This window comes from Siphateles boraxobius, unplaced genomic scaffold (assembly GCF_051911475.1).
Source record: "Siphateles boraxobius isolate OS27281-9 unplaced genomic scaffold, OSU_SipBor_1 18, whole genome shotgun sequence".
Classification (NCBI taxonomy): domain Eukaryota; kingdom Metazoa; phylum Chordata; class Actinopteri; order Cypriniformes; family Leuciscidae; genus Siphateles; species Siphateles boraxobius.
The window spans coordinates 10325804-10346825 of record NW_027508788.1 but is presented as its reverse complement, the minus strand read 5'-3'; the positions used below and the strand labels follow the sequence as shown (position 1 = coordinate 10346825).

Here is a 21022-nt window from a genome sequence, read left to right as displayed (position 1 = left end):
ATCAATCAAAAATGGCGTAAATACATCCTGATATAAAGTACATCAATTTGTAAGTGGCTGATCATTCATTTTCACAAAATACTCCACTAGATGGTACTGCGGAGAGGTTGACCCTGTTCCATCAGCGGATGATAAGACCACATGGATGGAGTGACTCGAGCTGATGGTTCTGCCCACGCTCTCTGTTCCCATTAGTAACCATAATTTTTTCACACATATTTCACTGTAAGGGAAAGCACGACTCACCTTTGTTATTGTAAACATCAAGGTAGTTTGGTGCAGAGAAGATGGTAATTAGGGAAGGGAATCCAGTAGTCTGACTCTTCCTGTACATCCGGTAGCTGTGAGAAGAGGGAAAGGGAAGATAAAAACGTTTTCATTTACTTTCATAGAAAAAATATGCAAAAACTGTACTTTTATGGAAAGATGTGCCATTAAAAGGACACCTTTGTACCTTACATACCCCTAAAAGGCGCATGTTGGTACACAAATAAAATAAAGAGCTAAAGACAGGAAATACATACCCAGCATCTTGTGCTTCGTGTGCTCGAATGATTGATAACAAGTTATTATTTTGTAGGAAGTCACAGACAGCCGGATAACTGCAACACAGTGATGATAGAGATGAAAGAGAATGATAGAGAAAATAAGAGCCAACATTCAGAAACAGTGGGTGGACGAGTCTCATTAATGTTGTATTGTTTTTTCAATGCTTTCCACTGTCAGCCAATCAAAACATTCAGGTGTGAATGGAGCACGAGTGCAGTTCCATGTGTGTCCAGCAGGGGCGGTGTGGTGTTCAACTGTTTATCACTCCATATCAATGTTTACATATATCCTGAGAAAGAAATGCCTTGTTGTTACGTATATGCAATTCAGAGTTCATATATGTCTGAATATACATTAACATTCACACACTTTTGCACTAACTGTCTCAGCAGACCCTGACATGATTTGTGTTTTACTGGCATTTATATTTCAAAGTATTGTGATACTTTATCTCATCAAGCTGTATCAGTATTCTCAAGCCAAGAATTTTATATGTATGGTTTATTACATTTTTCAAAAGAATATTTGTGGTAAAAAGAAGAAGATTCAAGTTTATGATAAGGCAAGCAAAATAACATTTCGGTAACACTGAAAAGCAATTTGTTAACATTAGTTAACTACATTAGTTAACGTGAACTAACAATGAAAAATATGTATAAAGCATTTATAATAAACTTTTTAAATAGGCCTATTCATTGCAACATTTACTTTATTCAAATCAAAGTATCTAAAAATCTGTATCTGTTAATAATCTGATACTTAAAAGTATCTGTTAATATTGTTTAATGAGCTAACATAAACTAACAATGAACAGTCTGCAAAGTGTCACAATATGGCATTAAATTACCTCCTGTCTCAAATAAAATTACAATAATAATGAACGTAAACAACTTACAGAGCTCTAACGGTACTTGAACCACCTGAGTGCTGCAGTTTAATTTATGCATTGATAGTGTTAGTATTGATAGATAGAAATGCATAAATCCGACAAATATGTGCATACAGCATTTAAAAATAAGTTTAGTCTACATTGTTTTCAACTAAAAACTGAAAACTTTTTATGCATTTTGTCAATTAATTTAAATGGCAACAGCATTTTAGGGACCAGAAAACAATACCGTTATCATCTCCGTATAAACTACAAAAACCGGTGACGTCATGTGCATGCGCATTACATGTTCAATCTATAGGCGCCTAGTGTGTTTCCCTACAAAGTGACATCAACAACTACTGGACTTGCATGCATAACACCGCTTTTTTAATCGTTCTCGTGGATCCATGTGAACAGGGAAAAACTTTTCCGATTCTAGTACATCGTTATCGTGGAAACAACACAGTACAGCGCAGATTAAAAACAGCTATACATACAAAAAAAGTAAAAAATCATAACGCAACCAAGAAATGAATAGCATCCTATAACCTCAGAGCTCTGGTGATTGATTCCCACCTATATCCTAAACCTGTAACATTTTCTTCTGTGGAACAGAAAAGGAGCAGTCAGGCAGAATGTTCACACTGCTCTTTTCCATACAATGAAAATGAACGTGGAAGGACGCTGTCAAGCTTCTTTGTGAGAAAGCGCTGCTGTGCTAACATACGTTTGCTTATAACACAGAGAGTGTGTAAAAGGGTGTGTGAGCCGCTTTCTGTCTTTCTCTCTCGTGTCGTCGGCTAATGAGGGGGCACTGCTGCTTTACCACTGCTTTCTACCAATCACTTCTTCCTCTGCATCTCTCTTTCTCTCTCGCTATCACTCGCTCCAGTTTGGGAAGAGGAAACGGGTCGTCATGGCAACACCACACTGCAGAGCCCTTGGGGATTGTGGGAGAGATCGCAAAGCTGTGTTGCCGTTGCTGGCCGCAGTGTAAGCCCTTCACTCACTCCCTCCTTCCATCTCACTCTTTCTGCTGACTATAGTACGATCAAGAGGCCGAAAAGGCATCCCCCCTTCTCCTCTGATAGCTTAACCCTAGTCTCGCATAGTCTGACATTTGGCTATCAGCATAAAGTCTGGTCCACTTTCAGATTATTCCGACAATTATTCCGTGTGCGCATGGCTTCATACTGCGCTAAACTATTGACAACAGACCAGCTACACTTTGTCTTAATTTGACTGCTAATTTGACCTAATGTGACCGCACCATTACAAAGGAAGCCAATCCGTAAAAGTAAAAATACTCACTATTTCAATAGCTACAGGAAGTAAGCAATATGCATGTTAACTGAACGAGAAAATATTCTGTGTAAAAAAAAATCTTTTTTTTTTTACAGTTTTGCTAATGGATATAATGTAATATTTGCTTTCTTATTGCTTCTTCTATACTCTAAATGTCTTAATGTGCATAGGAACCATACAGTATAACCATATACATAAAGCCTGCATTAGCATGAAGGCAATCACATAAACAAACGGAGTGAATGGAGCGAAAGAGTAGTGATTAAACACCAACATGGTGATTCAGGAAGGTGGGCAGCTCGAGGAACACTGACAACACAGATTAAAACAAATGGCTTCTGTGAGCCTTGCATAACAGAAATGTGTGTGGGTATGTATCTGTCTAAGTAGAGTATGAAGCATTTTATGCATGAGTAATAAATTCAGTCTTGTGTGTCCTGCAGAGGTGGAAAGAGTAATAAAATATTCTACTCAAGTAAAAGTACTACTACTTCAATGAAATTTTACTTAAGTACAAGTAAAAGTACCGGTCTAAAAATCTACTCAAGTAAAAGTAAAAAGTAGCTCATTTAAAATTGACTCAGAGTAAAAGTTACTGAGTTACTTTTTTAACAGCGGGGGTGGGGTGGGGGACCCTCCCGTGTAGGGTTGTAATGGTATGAGATTTTCACAGTATGGTAACGTCTCAGAAAATATCACGGTTTACAGTATTAATCAATTGTTAAATAAATAAACTGTATTATTAAATTATGGGTATTATTATTATTATCATCAGTTAAAATGACAGTTAAATTAATGAAAACAGGATTTTTTTTTGGTTGAACAAATGCTTTTATTATAACAAACTTGAAATAATTTGTTTGTTTATTAAAATTTCAATAAAACATGTCTAATCAATTAAATTTGATAATTAATAATGAATTAGATTAACAACTTATTTTTAACATTAATAATTTATTAAAATGTTTAAGAATAATATTGTCCTATGAAATGTATTTTATTCAGAAAATTAATGTTTCTTTTTATTAGGGGTGTAACGATATTCGAACCAAACCGAAGAACCGCGATACAGAACCCACGATTCGAATGGCGATACTCTCATGGCGTACCGAACACGCCCCGCCCTGCAAGCTACCCCGGCCCCGCCCAGCCCGGCTAATTGATTGGACCTGGAATCAGTGTTGCCAAGTTCGCTTATTATAAGCGACTTTGGGCTTGTTTTTCTGTAAAGTCGCTTACAAATATTGTTAGTCGCGGGTCGCGTTTTTTTTTGGGCTTGTTTCTAAAGTGTAGTTGCTTATTTGAGCTTGTTCTCAGCTCGTTGTCAAGCAGATATTTTCTATATGTTATTTAAACGTAGGAGTTTGTCTTGCCTGTTCCCTCTGTCTCTCCCCTTTCCCTATACACAGAGTTTTTTCCCCACCCACATCCTGCTTCTAATTGGCTCTGACCCAGATGGCAATAAGTACTAGCCAATCAGAGGCAGAGCAGGGCAATCGTTTTTTTTTTCTGGTTAGGAAAACGTCAGTGAGTGACGTTTAAATGAAAATACGTGCGAGTCGCGACTGTCGCGACTGATGGTGACTGGACTGTAGGAGAGTTTTTATATATAAATTATATTTTAGATATTATAGATATAGATATTATAGTTTAATATTGTTTAACCCTTTAACTGTCACTCCCCCTTTTATCGCATAGACATGAAAATCACTATTCAAACTTAAATGGTTGTAATTCAAGAATGCTTTCGAATATAGACCTATGGTTGGTCTTGTTTTAAAGAAGACATTTGCCAGATTAATGTTGAAATGAAGTATTATGAAGTTATGAAAGTGAAACAGAAAAAAAGTTATACAAGTTTGAGTTTATGAAAATGAACAATGTAAAAATATCATTATTTATATTTTATATAAAATATATATATTACAAAATATATTTTACTCTAAAACTGCCAGAAAATGTAAGCCAAAAATCTGAAGAAGTTGTGTTCCAAATTTTAGGTTGATATCTCAAAAAATGAGCTTTCAGTAAGATTTTATTTGGCCGCAGTACCAACATTTTTCACTAGATGGACAGCCAAGCTTCATCACAGAAGAAAAATAAACTACCGTGTGCACAGTTTTACAAAACTAGGCACAGTTTACCAATCTGTCCACATGGATGTAAATTGACAATCTGTACCCACAGTTTAAAACTATCTGTCACCACGGATTGTAACAGTAGCGGTAGCGCGGAGTAAACGCGAGTAAACGCGAGTAAACGCGAGTAAACGCGATCATCTCTTCCTCAGTTACAGAATAAACATGAATGGACACCTGAAGATATGTTGAAAAATACAGTATACTTACTGAAAGGCATCATAACTCGTGTAATCGCTCAATCAGTGTTTCATCAGCGCAAAGACGTCAATAAAACTGCATAGCTTGTCACTAGCATTATATTTACCTCAGCAGGCTAGTGATTAAGTGTCCACAACTTGTTGGTTCCTAGAGAAATGAACTCTTGCACTAAATAAATGCACAATATTATCCTATATATTATATTTTACTTAACCTGTTAATTATATATTGATTATTTAAAGTACGTTTAAAATATCTTTAATGAAAATGACAGCAACTGTGTAAATTATTATATTTCAATAACAAATTAGAGTAAAGTTAATGCAAAAACTGACAAAGACACAATTTTCTCATTAAACCACTGTTTAATTTTTTTTTTTTAGCTTTCTAAACCGAACCGAACCGAGACATCAAAACCGTGGGAAAACCGAACCGTCAGTTTTGTGTATCGTTACACCCCTACTTTTTATGATTTAATCCAAATATATTATCAAAAACGGTGGTAGGCTAATCAAATGTAAATTTAAACTTGTGTCCTTTTATTTTTTGGGGAAGCGCTGCAAAAAAAAGATTTACTAAATTAAACCATGGACAAAAAAAAATATTCCTATAAATAATGTTCAAATAAAATGTATTATTATTGTTATTATTATTATTATTTTGAGAAGTAGGCTACGTTCTACTGTATGCCTACAATAGTAATATATTTCTGTCATAATTTCTCCTAGTAAAACCGAACTTTTATTTTGACGGTTTGTGAAGACCTGTAATAGTGTATTTGACAATGGATTTTCTCAAATAAAATTATGAAAATGCTCATTAGGCGTTCTCTCAGAGCAGCTCTGGAAATGTTCATGTATTCATATCCTCAAATTGTTTGTGAGACGCTGAAAACACCATGAACGTCACGAGTACTTCAGTATGTAGTAGACAAACGCAGCTCAGCAGAACAAATAGGGTTAACTTATATATTTACTTGCAGTATTTTTGTGCTTAGCTTAATTATCCACAGACCATGTCGCGATTGGGTTTATTGCACAGTTCTACTTTCCATGTATTCATCCATCCATTATTTTGCATGTTTTACGTGACATCTGCATTAAGTGAATTCCATTTTCATGACTGGATTCCGGGATTCCCTTTGCATCACGTAAATCGGGACATACCTTTATCTGCAGGAGGGATGGTGTCCTATATCCTCTTTTTGCAGCCACTTTGCGTCCACATTTTTTGCAAATTGGATATCTATCCTCGAGGACCACCACGCTTTTTTTCTACTTTTCATACTGGCCATAATTCGCTTGGCGCTTAGCTTTGAGCTTCAGCTGGGCGTCACCTTTTTTTGCGCGTTTGTTCGGGTTTGTTCTCCCGCCCTTCAATCAATTCAGTAGTTTCCGGAGTGTGTGATCCCCCCCCTTGTATTATTATTTTTTACTCAGTAACGGATATGATTTCAAATGTAGCGAAGTACAATACTTCAAAGAAAACGTACTTAAGTAAAAGTAAAAGTACAGATTTTAAAAACTACTTTAAAAAGTAGAAGTACACAAAAAAACTACTCAATTACGTAACGCGAGTAAATGTAATTCGTTACTTTCCACCTCTGGTGTCCTGTAACATGGCTGCCACTGGTATTATGCATATAACACATAGACACACTAATAAATGCAAGGCTACAAATCACTGTCCCAAATCTGAATAAATGGATGGATATAGAAAGGAGGACTTCCTTTCTGGTTCTCACACACAAAACTATTGTATAGCTACAGAAGATGAAATGCTAATGCTAAAGCACAACATCAAAATGCTGAAAAACAAAGACCAATCTTTACTCTCGCTCTATGAGAAATGAACATTCATTCTCACATACGCATGCTCACTGCTGTTCCATCAAATTTTCAGCAGTGTGTGAAATATTAAGAGGCTGTTGCTTTATGCATTCAGAGGAGAGGGCAGAAAACAAGAGCAACCCTGAACACTTGGACAGACCCGACAACCCCCCACCGACACGGCTGTCCTCATACACACACACGCACATGAATACACTCAAACATGTGCACACAATCTGTTACACAAGCATCTACATACACACTGACACATATATAACGTACGCCTATTTACCTGTACATACAAGGGAAACCGGGGCTAGTTGTCACATAAGCAGTTTCTAAGTTACTATAAGACTTTGAGTGAAAAGTTCAATTGCTTGTTTTCTCAAGCAGTGATTTTGTGTGTTGGTTTCAAACACCTCATTCAAAATCATCTTTAAAAAGAATCATTTTGTCTTCCAAACTAAAATCCTAATATCTTTTTCTATAGGTGTGTGTAAAAAGGTGAACACAATAAAACCTATATAAACAGATTTTTAAAATTCATTTAAAAATATATATAATACCTTTCAAACGTTTGGGTTCAGTAGGATTTCTTCAGAAAAAAATGAATACCTATTTATTCATTATGGATGCATTAAATTAATCAGCAACAGTAAATACTTTTATAATGTTAAAAAAGTTCTTAAAAAATAATGTTATAAAATTTCTATTTCAAATAAATTCTCTTCTGACGAACTTTCTATTAATTAAAGAATCCTGTGATAAAAAAAACAAGTATTATGTTTTCCACAAAGATATCAAGCTGCACAACTGTTTTCAACACTGATAATAATACATTTTGTTGTCATATTTTTATTTGGCCAAGTTGCCATTCATGTTTTAACAAATCTATTTGTTGATTACAATACATTTAGCATAAAACAATGGTTGTATGTTACCTTTTACATTTTTGTAATTTCCTAAATTTTTCTCCTAAGTTGAAAAATCAATAATAGACCATTTTATGGCAGAATTCTTTGTGACAGCTTTTCTCATATATGGCGCTTTTCCATTACCAGTACCAGCTCGACTCGACTCGACTCGGCTTGGCTCGCCTCGACTCGGCTCGCTTTTCGTTTCGTTTTCCATTACAGAAAGTATCGCCACAAATAGTACCCGGTCGTCATAGCGACGCCTTTCGTTCCTCGTTGCCCCATCAAGCTCTCGCTGGATCCTCTCTTCGGCAACCAAACAAAGGAATGTCTGCACCTCCTCGTTTGACCACGGCGTATTCTTCCGAGTTGCCATAATAATAGTAGTAAGTTTAGTAACTATCTCTGGCTAAACTATTTAAAAAAGGCGGGGTTATTCTGGATACTCCATCTGGCGCGTGCAATGATGACGCAGTGAATAGTGACGATTCTCTCTGACCAATCAGCAGTCGGCATTGTTTTCACGTCACATTTTAGTATCGCCTTAGCTCTTCTCAGCTCGCTTAGAACCTCGCCGGAGGTGGTACGAGAAAAGGTACCCGAAAGCAGATACAGGTACAACTTTTACACAGTGGAAAACCAAACAAAGGCGAGTCGAGTCGAGTCGAGTCGAGCCGAGCCGAGGCGAGCTGGTACTGTGTAGTGGAAAAGCGCCAATAGTGTGACAACATGACCACACTCAGGCACAGCAAAACACACACCTTTAAAAACACACAAAAATCCCCCACCTGTAGAAGTATGAGCAGCCTCTGACTGTGTTGTGGGTAAAGTACTCTTGGCTCTTTTCATTGCCGAAGTCCTCCAGGGGATCAGACCAAAGCAAATCACACATAGGCCCGAATGCTGGGGGCTCCTTGAACCGGTCCAACTAGGCCACAGAGACACAAATATAATACAGAATACAGTAATACACACACATGCACTGCTTTCTTGTGGCCATGCATGAAATCTTTCTCCTCCCACACACAGCGCTGCTGTTCACGCATGGCTCGGCAATACCTTCTTTATGTCGTCTAAGGTCTGTATTTCTGGGGACAGGCCACCGTGGACGCACAGGAACTGTTGGTTCATGAGAGCTGCCAAGGGCAGACAGTCAAACGCATCCATACAGGAATCGTAAACCTGCTCTGAATACTTGATTTTACCTGATACACAGAGAGGGAGAAAGAGAACAAGTGAGTATAAAGGAAGTCATTTTTCTATGTTCAAATACATAGAAAATTAATGTACACAGACAGCCATGAGCCAATATCTGTCACCCTGTTTTCACTTTACAAAGACCTTTTTAGTGCTAGCATAACAAAATGAAGACCAAAGAATATGCATTAGATGTGTAATTGATGCTTTATCAGTGTATTTTTTTTTCATTCTTGTGCTGCCACAGAGCATGATGGGAAATGTAGTTTGATTGCACACATCTGTCACCTCATAAACTTGCTGAATGAGTAGAATTCTTTCATAAGAGTAAAAACTACATGGTGCCATCAGCATTCACAATTCAGCTGGTGTCATGAAGTTGACGATGTGATTGTCAGCAGGTTGCGTTAAGGACCTACATAAACTTGGTATTTATGTAAATGATCTCTGTTATGATTGGTTATTGTCAGCATGGCACTGTTGTTATCAGGAAGAAGTTGCTGAACTAAATGAGCATTTGTAAAAATGCTACATAAATCAATATGCAAGCGTGGGCGGTCAATCTAATAGGGTAAAGATTCTGACATCACAGGCATGCGTTAACATTAAAGTATGTTCTCATTGTACATCAAGCTCTTACATTTCAAAAGAACGAAAAAAAATCTTGTTTTCCCACGATATGCCCCCTAAGGCTAAATGAAGGAAAGTCATTTTAAGAAAGATATCAGAGGTGACATCATGTTTTTTTTTTTTTAACAGTTCTTTTGCCAAAAACAACCTAATATTTGTTGTAAACAACAGCTATTTTGTTATGACAGCACTTATCATGTTTTTCTCTGGCCTCATTAGATTCCTACTGGGACCGAACTTTAATGGTCAGCCCCATGTGTCTCAGTGCGTCACAAACACTCACACACAAGATAAACAGTGTCTCCAGACAGAGAAGGGTTTTTTTTCTCTCAGTGTGTCGACGCGTGTCCTATTCTCATTATGTCTCAATACGCCACCTCTCAAAAGCATATGTAACCATGCCGACACGTCAGTGGAGTAGACACAGAAAGAGTTTGCCGTCACCTCTCCCTCCCACCTCACCTGTCTCTGTGCTCTGCCGCTCTGCCTCATGGGAAGGCTTCATTCTGAAGCATTACCTCATACTCCACATCCCACCCCCCTCCACCCCTCCACCCCTCCCAACTGCTCTGCGTTATAAACCTCATTCACCTTAAATGGAAAGATTTGTCCTTTAAGGAAAAAGAGACATTGGGGGCTGTGCTCTGTTATTCTGATTTGATTATTTACTGTGAAATATAGGGATATGGAAATTCACTCACCCCTTTTAAACTTGTCATTATTCTGAAACATGAATTACAAATCAAATATACAGATAAGGCTAAAACTTTTACAATAAGGTCTCATTTGTTAACATTAGTTAATGGATTAACTAACATGAGCTAACAATCAGCAATGTTTTATTTTTACAGCATATATTAACCTTTGTTGCTGTTAACTAGTGTTAACAAATGAAACTTATTGTAAACTTACCTATAAAACATATAAACAATACAATTATTTATTCTAAATAAGGAAATTAGATAATTATATTAAATATACTGGAAATTATAGAAAAATAAATCGATATGGAATCGCTATACCTTTCAAATCTTTTTAAACCATTATTCTAAGCTATGAATTACAAGTCAGATTCGTAGTAGATTTAGATTTGTAATATAATATAAAAATAAATGATATTAAATATATATGATACCATTCAAAAGATAAGTATTTTTTAATGTTTTGATCAGAAATTCAGTAATACTGAAATATTATTACAATTTAAAATAACTGTTATCTAGATTTTTTTAAATATTTTAAAAAAAATTATGTATCCCTGTGATGGCAAAGCTGAATTTTCAGAAGCCATTACGCCAGTCTTCAGTGTCACATTATGAAAACATGCTGAAAACAATTATGCTGCTAGCTTAATATTTTTCCCGAAACCGTGAAACATTTTTTTCAGGATTCTATGATGAATGGAAAGCATTTATTTCAAATATAAATCTTTTGTAACATTGTTAATAACTTTACTGTCACTTTTGATCAATTCAATGCATCCTTGCTAAATAAAAGTATTAATTTACTACTGATACTTTTCACTAGTAATTCTTTCACCATTACAAATGACATAACCAGCACATTAAAACAGCATTGCAAGCACAAAAGGGGAATACTTACATTCTTGTTTGAAGGTGAAATATTCTGTCAAATGTCTACATTCATGGTTTCCTCTCAGTAAAAATAGCGTCTTTGGGTAGAGGATTTTCAGTGACCAGAGGTACAGAACACACTACAGAGAAGGAGAGAAAAAAAGAGCTGAAACGTATGGCCACATCCAAGAGAGAGCTACAAACATCATGCTAATGCAGGCCAGCGCAAGGTCTGTGTAGTGTTAATGATACACTTCCAATTACATTACATATGTTATCACATCTACTGTCAGCCCTCATCACCTTCACTGGTGCTGCCCGCGGACCACACACACACACACACACACACACACACACACACACACACACACACACACACACACACACACACACACACACACACACACACACACACACACACACACACTCATACACACACACACGCACACACACACACACACAAACGAATCCTCATCTACAAATCATCTCAATAAAGAGCTTTCTTCCTCTTTTCCCAGGCTTTCTCAAGGCTAATTTATGTTTCATATGTCAACAGCCTCAATCTCAATCTTTGAGCATCATCCATATTTACCAAATCAATCTCTGATTTGATCTTACAAAACAAAAAATCACGCTGTTCACAATAAAATGGACAGTAGAAAACAAAATGGAACTAATTTTCTATATCATTTAAACAAAACATGGGACAGATCCGTTTTTTAACTCTTCTAAATTAGCATATGTTTCAACAATCAAAGTTAAAACATCAGATCTCACTTGAGCACATGGAGATCTTTGCCTTTTTGACAAGTTATGTACAACATAATTCTCTGTATCATATTCCGGTTTTATCCTCACTAAAATACGCAATTTTGGCTTAGCCCAAATATCCTCAGCCCACTGCTCTTTGTCTTTAACAAACACAGATTCTTTAAACAAACCAATATTCAGCTTTTCATTATTAGAAAACAACTCACCAAACCCATATTTACAAAACGGTTTGCGTATAACTTTAGACCAAGGACCAAGATTGTGTTTATCCCAGAGGAATATTTTCCTCGTCAACCTACTTTGACGTCCATGTCTAGTAAACGATTCCATAACTGGGCTACACATATCTTCCAACGAGCCTAGTATGATTTCCATCTGGTAATTATTACTTTATCCCACCTCTCCATGTTAAACTAGTCCTGTCCGAATAGGGCTAAAGAACGTGAATGTCAGAGCGCAGCGCTCATGGATGACTGATTCCTCTTCTCTGTTTGAAGCTGGAGGAAGACACTCTAGAATTACAAGATAATTCGGAGAACTATCAGCCAATAACCATGTCTGCTTGGTCAAAAGAAACTCTAGGTTATGCTTTCATGAGTTTCAAAACCAACGACTGCCTTGAAAATGGAATGGAATGTATATTTTTAGAGGGAATTTTTTAAATTATTATAATATTTTATTTCTTATTATGAATACTTTTTCAATAAAATTTTTTTATCAATACAAGTTTTTGTCACATGGTGCAAGCAGTTAGGCATGCTATTTGCAATTTGGCATGCGATAAGCCACTGAAAACAAAAGCTGTTTAATGCTTTTTATAATTATAATGCTGCTTTAATGAGCATTGATTCAATTAGTTATAATGTTTATTAATTGAAAGACTACATGGAATATTTCTTATTTTTTAGACATGTGTCATCAAGTTTACACATTTAAATATTTATTTTATTTATATTTATGAATGTTTATATATTAATAATTGTTACAACATTTAACCAGTTTTCGTAGAAGTAGTTTATAAAATATTTTGACTATTTTAATAATGCTTTCAGCTAGTGGAGTTACTCTTTTTAACACAATTTCACCATGTTTAATAAAATGCTGCCGATTTTTCCTACAAATGAGTATTGAAATGCTGAAAAGCAAATTCAATCTAGACCTGGTAATGACACAAATTAAACTTTTCATTCAAATGAATCCAAATGAACCAATTCTTTCAATTAACGTGATTAAAAATCCATGGTGAAACCGTGAATAGATGTAGGGCTGGACGATATAGCAAAAATATGAATACAATATTTTCTTTCCATATTGATTGATACCGATATCTATCACACTATATAATTTGATAATGCTGCCAGCTTGAAGAATATCCCGACAATGACTGAAACTTAGAGAAACCATAACGTAAAATTTTAGCTGTGCAACTTGCTTTTTCTGCCTTAAAACAATAGAAGTTAGGTTGCCTTGTAAGGTATTAAAGTAGCAGCAAACATCCCAAGAATTTGAAGAAGTACAACCTATACAAATAAAGTTGGATAAAATAAAGTTCAAAAATATTAACTATGCACTGATTTTAGATCTGCAAAATTATTTAGAGGGAGAAATTTAAGTAAAAAGTGCAAAATAAAAACATTGTAAACCAGTCATTATAATACACAGATTGACATGGGACCACATTCTTGTACACTCTGTCTTGTGGCTGGGATGATGATGGATAAGGTTTTTTTGGGTTTCCTGCCTTGGTTGGAACCAACCAACGACATATTTTGCACACCCGTCTAGGCCGTGAACGCGTTTTTCCATTTAACTTTTCTATTGTTTTAAACAAACCTGCACTAGACAGATGTGTTTGCCCGTTGCACTTGCATCTTTTGTGGCGCCTCATGCATGACACAACGTTCTAAAAAGGCACCACTCAAGTTAAAAGATATTCAACTTTTTGTTCCACTCACCCTAGTTTATCACTTAGCCCTTAGTCTATAAATTAGCCCTTAGCTTTGTTGCTTTTAACTCTTTCCCCCACATTGACAAAAATTCCTGTCATTTGTGAGAAAATGCTTCCCTGCAATTGAAGGAATTTTCAGGCTTTCCATGTTTTCAGTGTTATACGGTTGGGGTCGCTGTTGCTCATCTTCTGAAAGTGTACTGAATCTCCCGATCAAAACACATGTGAAGAAGATGCGGAAACAAGCGATATCATATGCAAACATATGCATATGTAAATGTAATGCATTTAATTTAATATTCAACAATATTATTGATCTGCCAGCACTGACATCACGGTTTTCTCCAGAGCGCTTTATATATAAAAATTAACTAAATTAATAACTTTTTTACAACAAAAATTAATCATCACAGTACTTACTTAAGCTGGACTGTGATGCTATTTTCTTCTGGAAACAAACTTTGTTGCATTATTTTCCTGTTATCTCTGTAAAGCTATATAAATAATTGTGACTTGACTTGTAAAATCACGCGATCATCAACATTAAACAGCATATAAATCAAAACTGCCTAATGTTACTGAATGAAATGTCAATCCAGGACGAGTTATAGGACTGCGCAAGAATTAGGGGTGTTGATGGACTCCATCTACTCCTGTGTTTTGATCATCGTTCTGAATCCCATCTTTGACAAAAGCACTATTTTCTCAGCTTTTCTCTCAAAATGTTGCTTTTTTAATGAAACTTACCAACATTCAACTGTTGATAAAAAAAATAATGCATGAAGCTAGAATAAAACAGTTTTTTGTTTAAAAGCATTCAGACATTCATACAATAAAATATTCTGGGGGCCGTGACTTTTTTTAAGAAAATGTTCAAATCCGCTGACGGTGGCTGGCAACTTTTTTAAAGAGAAAAAGAGAAACCCAAACCACCTCCATATAATTGCTGTTGCGTTACCCTTTTTTCAACAATTTCCTCAGCTTTGGAGGTTAACGCAATTTCACTTTCGTTTCCCTCACCGGCTCCCTGCAGACTGACTGGCTGTTGTAGTGTCTATTTCTGCTGTGGAGTAATTACTGGTGGGGTAATTCGTATTCATATTGAGTGAAAATGTCAAGAGCTTATCATATTTATCGACATAAATTGTATCGCGATCTCAATATGATATCGTTTTTCACTCAGCCCTAAATAGATGGATGCATACTCTTCTCACCTCGATACTGAAGTAACCCCGGTCCACATAGTCGCCCAGGAATAGATATCGTGTCGTGGCTGGCGAGCCGCCCACCTCAAACAGCTTCATCAGGTCGAAAAACTGCCCATGAATGTCACCGCACACTGCATAAAGGAAAAGAAGGTGGCGGAGAGAGAGAGAGAGAGAGAGAGAGAGAGAGAGAGAGAGAGAGAGAGAGAGAGAGAGAGAGAGAGAGAGAGAGAGAGAGAGGAGAAAATATTGACTAGCTGAGCTGGATGCAAACAGACACAACTATTTGTTTGTTCAATATACAGGATAGACAAATGTTAATCCATGGGGGATTCATACAGCCATAGCTCCTAAAATCACACTGTAACCGTATAATCCCTTAATGTCAACATGTAGATGGCTCGAGTCATAATTAACTGATTGAATTGACAGGAAGCACAATCACAGCTGTGTACATCTAGGGACATGAACCACCTAAGAACCTATATCTAACATACTGTAGCTGGCCTGAAGATCTTTGTTGCTCCTTTGCAACATAATTCTCTCTCTCTGAGTGTGAGAGAGGGAGAGAGAGAGAGAAACGCAAACTCCTGTTTCCATGGAGACATGAATTTAATGAGAATAAAGAATGAAATAAATGAGGAGTTTGCGTTGGCATGGAGATGCTGCCTGAACGTTTGCCCCAGAGGCCTCTCAGCCTGTAGTGTGTGTGGGTGTGGCCACGGACACACACGTTTAAAACCCTCTTAGCTCGTTCGTCACATATCAATACCTAGATAAGAAGCCCACATCGCAGTCATGTGAAGATAGAGGTTTGTGGAATTATAAGCAAGGGTGTTTGTTATGACTCTAGGTTTGTGATAATTTCAGTCAAACTCCGGCTGGTTTTACAGCAAAAGTCCAGATCGTGTGATATGACCTAGTGTAAGTGCGTCACCACGCTTGAGACCTGTGAGAAACTGTGGCGCATGTCACTTCCTGTTTCTCCCACTTAATATACACCATGAAATCGCTTGACAAGCAGTTTTCTTTCCTTGTTAATGTACAATTCTGTTCAAAAGTTTGGGGTCTATAAGTCTCTTATGCTAATCAGACTATTTATTTGATCAATGATTTTAAAATATTATACTGTTTTCTGTAAAAAAAATATATTCATAAAATATTCGCAATAACATATAATTTTACTGAATAATTAAGTAAACCATTTCTTAATTTATCCTTGTAAAGAAACCTCATTGCTGAACTGGCTACTCTCTGCTGTCTCAGACCATGACATATTTTCCTGTCGGCCACCGTAACTTTTGTTGGCTGCAATTCATAACCTCACCACTAGATGCCGCTAAAAATCTCACACTGCACCTTTAAAGGGATAGTTCACCCAAAAATGAAAATTGCATCACTTACTCACCCTCAAGTTGTTCCAAAACTGTATGAGTTTCTTTCTTCTGTTGAACACAAAAAATATATATTTTGAAGAATGTGTGTAACCAGACAGTTGACGTTGACTTGCATAGTATTATTTGTTTCCTACTATCGAAGTCAAGCTACCGTCAACTGTTTGATTACCAACATTCTTCAAAATATCTTCTTTTGTGTTCAACATTCATACAGGTTTGAAACAACTTGAGGGTTGAGTACATGATGACAAAATGTTCATTTTGGGGTGAGCTATCCCTTTAAATGATCATTATTTACGAGCACACTAGCATACAGATAGCCACAAAGCTCACAGATAAACTTTAATTTTTATTTTTATTGGTATTTAAATCAACTCTACAGGCATTCATCTATTCTCACTGAAGTTTCCTTTCTGAACACACAAGCATTCATGTTTCAAGCTTAATAAATATAGACTATCATGTTGTCCTCCTTTTCTTAAAATTCTAAATCACAAGCATTCTGTCAGGCTCTACCCAAACAGCTCCTTTACTTCCAGATCAATGCCCAAATCAATAGATCCATTCTCAAACCAAACCACTCATTTAGCCTTAAAAGTCTCGGGGGAATCGGCTTAAATTAAGATTCCTCATGGCAAATGAATTAGCGGACTTATCTGTCCTAAATCACACAGCAGCCGCAAGCAGTCCACTGAATCTGACATACATCCAAAATGGGCCATTAACATGAACCATTAACACACACTATAGAGCAAAAGCCCTAGACGTAATCAAGCACCGCAGCGTAGTGAGGAAAAAACGAAAGCCTCTAGAGGAAATGATGTGGAGAATGGCTGAAGGGACTGTTTTCTCGAAGGCCCGGGTCACAGGGGCTGCAGTTAGCGCGGTTTCTCTCACTTTTTTTCCTCCCGGAGCAGGACTGAATGACAGGGAGGTGACAAGTTGAACTCTCTCGCTTATCTGTGCTCGCTCGCTCGCTCCTCCACCAAATGGTAAAAGAGATTCTTCCGCCCCCTTGTATTCAGCTGTTCCCGCTCCAGCCTTCTCACGCTGTGCTTATTTCCCTTCTCTTACCCTGCCTCCTCTACTGAACCCTACCCATCGATAAAAACACAGATGCATTGTGGGAAACGGTGCAGAACCCCATCTGATTTCACCTCATATGAGGCTCAAGATCTAGCTAATATGTTACGAATCGAGTCCACACTGCTTTTCGTTATGTGTGTGTTAGATGGGTCTCACAGGAGTTTAGGGTTCACCATGTATCCCCAGGAGGGCTCTCTCTCCCCCTGGGTGCCTGGTTTACTCCTGACGACTTCAAACCTGCTCATCTGGCAGAGCTCTGCCACTGTCTGAAATTCCTGTTGTTAAAGTCTTTGTAGATATGGATACTAGGTTTATATAATCCAAAAATAAAAAAGTGGGGGGTGGGTGCAGATATGCCCAGTCACGTTGCAGCATCGGAGCTGCATAATGCAAATCAGATGCGCCCGGGCTGTGTTAGTAAGTGGCGTTTACTGTATATAAATGAGTGGATCCTGCATATTGAGACATTACATTATGCATGAAGAGATATATGAATTGTGCATGGAAATGATCCCGGGTCCCGGTGTTAAGTGCTTCTGTTTAAACGAATCGGCCGGTTCCCGGAGCTGATTTTAACTGTGCTTCGGGAGAAACAGGTATTAAATGTGGAATTAACATGCTTGTTCACATTCCCGCGTGGGTCACATGCCACCCGAGCACACGAGGAGGAGATGTAGATGAAATCCCATGTGTGTCACAGTGACTCTGTCATGATCTTTCTCTCCTTTACTCCTGATATCTGATCCATCCGACAGATCACACCTCTCACTCCTGTTGTCTGTTCATCTCCTCTTTTCTCCTCTCATGCTTTCATTCATGTTCATTTTCTTTCTCCTTTTCTCTTATCTTCTTTCATCGTCTCCTCTTCTCTCCTCTCTCATATCATCTCATTGACTCATCTCCCCTGTTCTCCTCTTTTGTCCTCTATTCACCTCCTCTCCTCTGTTCTTCCTCTCCTTTCACTGTTCATCTCCTCTTTTCTTCTCTCGTCTGCTCCTTGTGTCTCATCTGTTCATCTTCTTTCCTCCCATAATTTGTTCGACTGCTCTCATCTTTCTTCACTCCTTGCTCACCATCTGATAATTTCCCTTCTTCTTTTCTCTCCATCTCTCCTCTCATTCAGAATCTCTTTTTTATCATCTTCTCCTCCTCTACTGTAATCTGCTTATCTCATTTCCCTTCCATCTCCCATCATCATCTCATGTGTTCATCTCCTCCTTTCTTTTTATTTTGTAACCCCTCCTCTCCTGGAGATGAACATGATCACATCCATTTCTTTCCCCTCGTACCTCTATTCATCTCCTTTCCTTTGTTCCTCTCTCTCTCCTCTCAGTTCATCTCTTCTTTTCTCCTCTTATTGGCTCCTTGTGTCTCATATGTTTATCTCGTTTCCTCCTCTCATCTTTCTCCTTTCACCCACTCCTATTTTCTCCTCTCCTATCCTCTCATCTGACCATTTCCTCTACTTTTTTTGTCCTTCTGTTATTTCTTCATCTCCCTTCCTCTCTCTTACCCTGCTTATCTTATCTGCTTCTCTCCTTTCCTCTGTTCATCTTATTCTCCCATCTTCTATTCACTCTCATCTTCACCTTATACTCTCATATGTCCATTTCCTCTCCTCCTTGCTCATTTTTATCTCTTCTTTCATCTACTTGTCCTCCCTTTTGTTAATTCCCTTCTCAACTCCTTATCGCCTCTCACCTGCTCTTCTCCTCCTTCCCTCGCTCCTCTCCAGTCATCTGCTTATCTCCTCTCCCTTCCATCATACCATGTTCTCTCCTTCCTCTCCTCCCTGTTCTTCTCATCTCTTATCTCCCTCTCATCTGCTCCTCTTTTTCTCCAGTCTGTTCATCTCCTCTCCTCATACCATCTTCTTTTAGTTCCTTTCCTACCCACCTCTCCTCTCGTCTGTTCGTCTCTTCTCTCATCTACCCTCTCACCTGCTCCTCCTATTCTCCCATATGTTCATCTTCTCTTCTCTTTCCTCCTCTCTGCATATCTCCTCTCCTCTCTCTTCTATTCATATGCTCTCTTCTCCTCCTCATCCTCTGCTCTCCATTATGTAAACTGGACTTAATGAGCGAGCAGCACGCAGCACAAATCATTCTCAACATAAACGAATGGGCCTTAACCAGCGCTCTGTGTGTGTGTGTGTGTGTGCGTGCATCTGTGTGATTGTGTAAGCAATCTTGATTAACAATAGCATGAGGTGATAGCCATACAGCTGGGTGAAGGTAGTGACAAACGGCAGCAGATAAGTCTTTGTTTGCCATTAACTTGCATCACAAAGGAAGCGGATCTACTGACAATGACGGTTCATCACGAACACTGTGCCTCCTGCATATTTCATATCCCTTTGATATTAATAATAGAATATCGGCAGGCATAAACTTCACTTGGCCTAATTTGGCTGATATGAGCAAATATTCTGAGCTCAGACACACACACACACACACACACACACACACACACACACACACACACACACACACACACACACACACACACACACACACACACACACACACACACACACACACACACACACACACACACACACACACAACAGAACTCTAAATGTTGATAATTGTAAGTATCTCTCTTTATGTGTGGCAGTGACTGTGCAGTGCTGAGTGAGCGTGTGTGTGTGAGGGGGGATGCTTATTCTCACATCACCCACTGCAGGCACACAGGGTGCAAGCAGAACTGGATGATGGGAAGAGATTTAGAGAAAGAGAGAATATTGAGCTGTTAGATGCAGATGACTCAGAGGTGTAGGTGTGTTCTGCAGCAGAGAACCACTCTCTCTCTCTTTATCTCTCTCTCTCGCTCTGTAGGTCGCTCTGATCAACTGATGGATTTTAACAGCTGCACTGTACCAGACAAATGTAAGTGCACCGTGGAATTGAACTCTTCCTGTGAGACTGCGACTGAACCGGAGCGAACTCAAATGCTTTGTGCCTTTAAACACAGCAGCGAGCGACTCCTGATGCACTGAAGCTTGTGACCGGGTGACTTTTTCAGCTGCCAAAAAACCTCCCACACTGCACAACAATCGTTTTTTAATCAGTATTTGTTTTATCAGTCTTGTTTTCCAAAATCTTAAAAAGATACATTTATTGTTTTAATTAAATTATAAATATATATATATATATATATATATATATATATATATATATAAAATGTCTTTATTACCCCATTTGCAAACATTAGGGATAAATCTGACAAAATTAAGGGAGATTTATGCTTAAAACAAGTGAAAACATATATGCCATCAGGATAAGAAAATAATAAATTAAATTCCCCATATATTCTTTGAAACAAAACATTAGTAACTTTAAAGCGTTGCTTCTTTGTCTTTTTTCCTGGGTAAATCGCAACGTAGCTCCTAGCAGATATTAAAAATT

General features: G+C 37.7%; 1 protein-coding gene across 2 annotated transcripts in view; it reads right to left on the bottom strand.

The window, feature by feature from the left end:
• The window catches only part of ppp3ca (protein phosphatase 3, catalytic subunit, alpha isozyme), a 77528-nt gene that overhangs the window by 19798 nt on the left and 36708 nt on the right, over positions 1 to 21022 (bottom strand). For both annotated transcript variants that reach the window (XM_077233420.1, XM_077233421.1), the window contains exons 3-8: positions 15142 to 15266; positions 11237 to 11348; positions 8867 to 9012; positions 8596 to 8735; positions 525 to 602; positions 247 to 341 (exon numbers count right to left, since the gene is read on the bottom strand). In XM_077233420.1, the coding sequence (XP_077089535.1) occupies positions 247 to 341; positions 525 to 602; positions 8596 to 8735; positions 8867 to 9012; positions 11237 to 11348; positions 15142 to 15266 (696 nt within the window). The remainder of the gene's footprint in view (positions 1 to 246; positions 342 to 524; positions 603 to 8595; positions 8736 to 8866; positions 9013 to 11236; positions 11349 to 15141; positions 15267 to 21022) is intronic.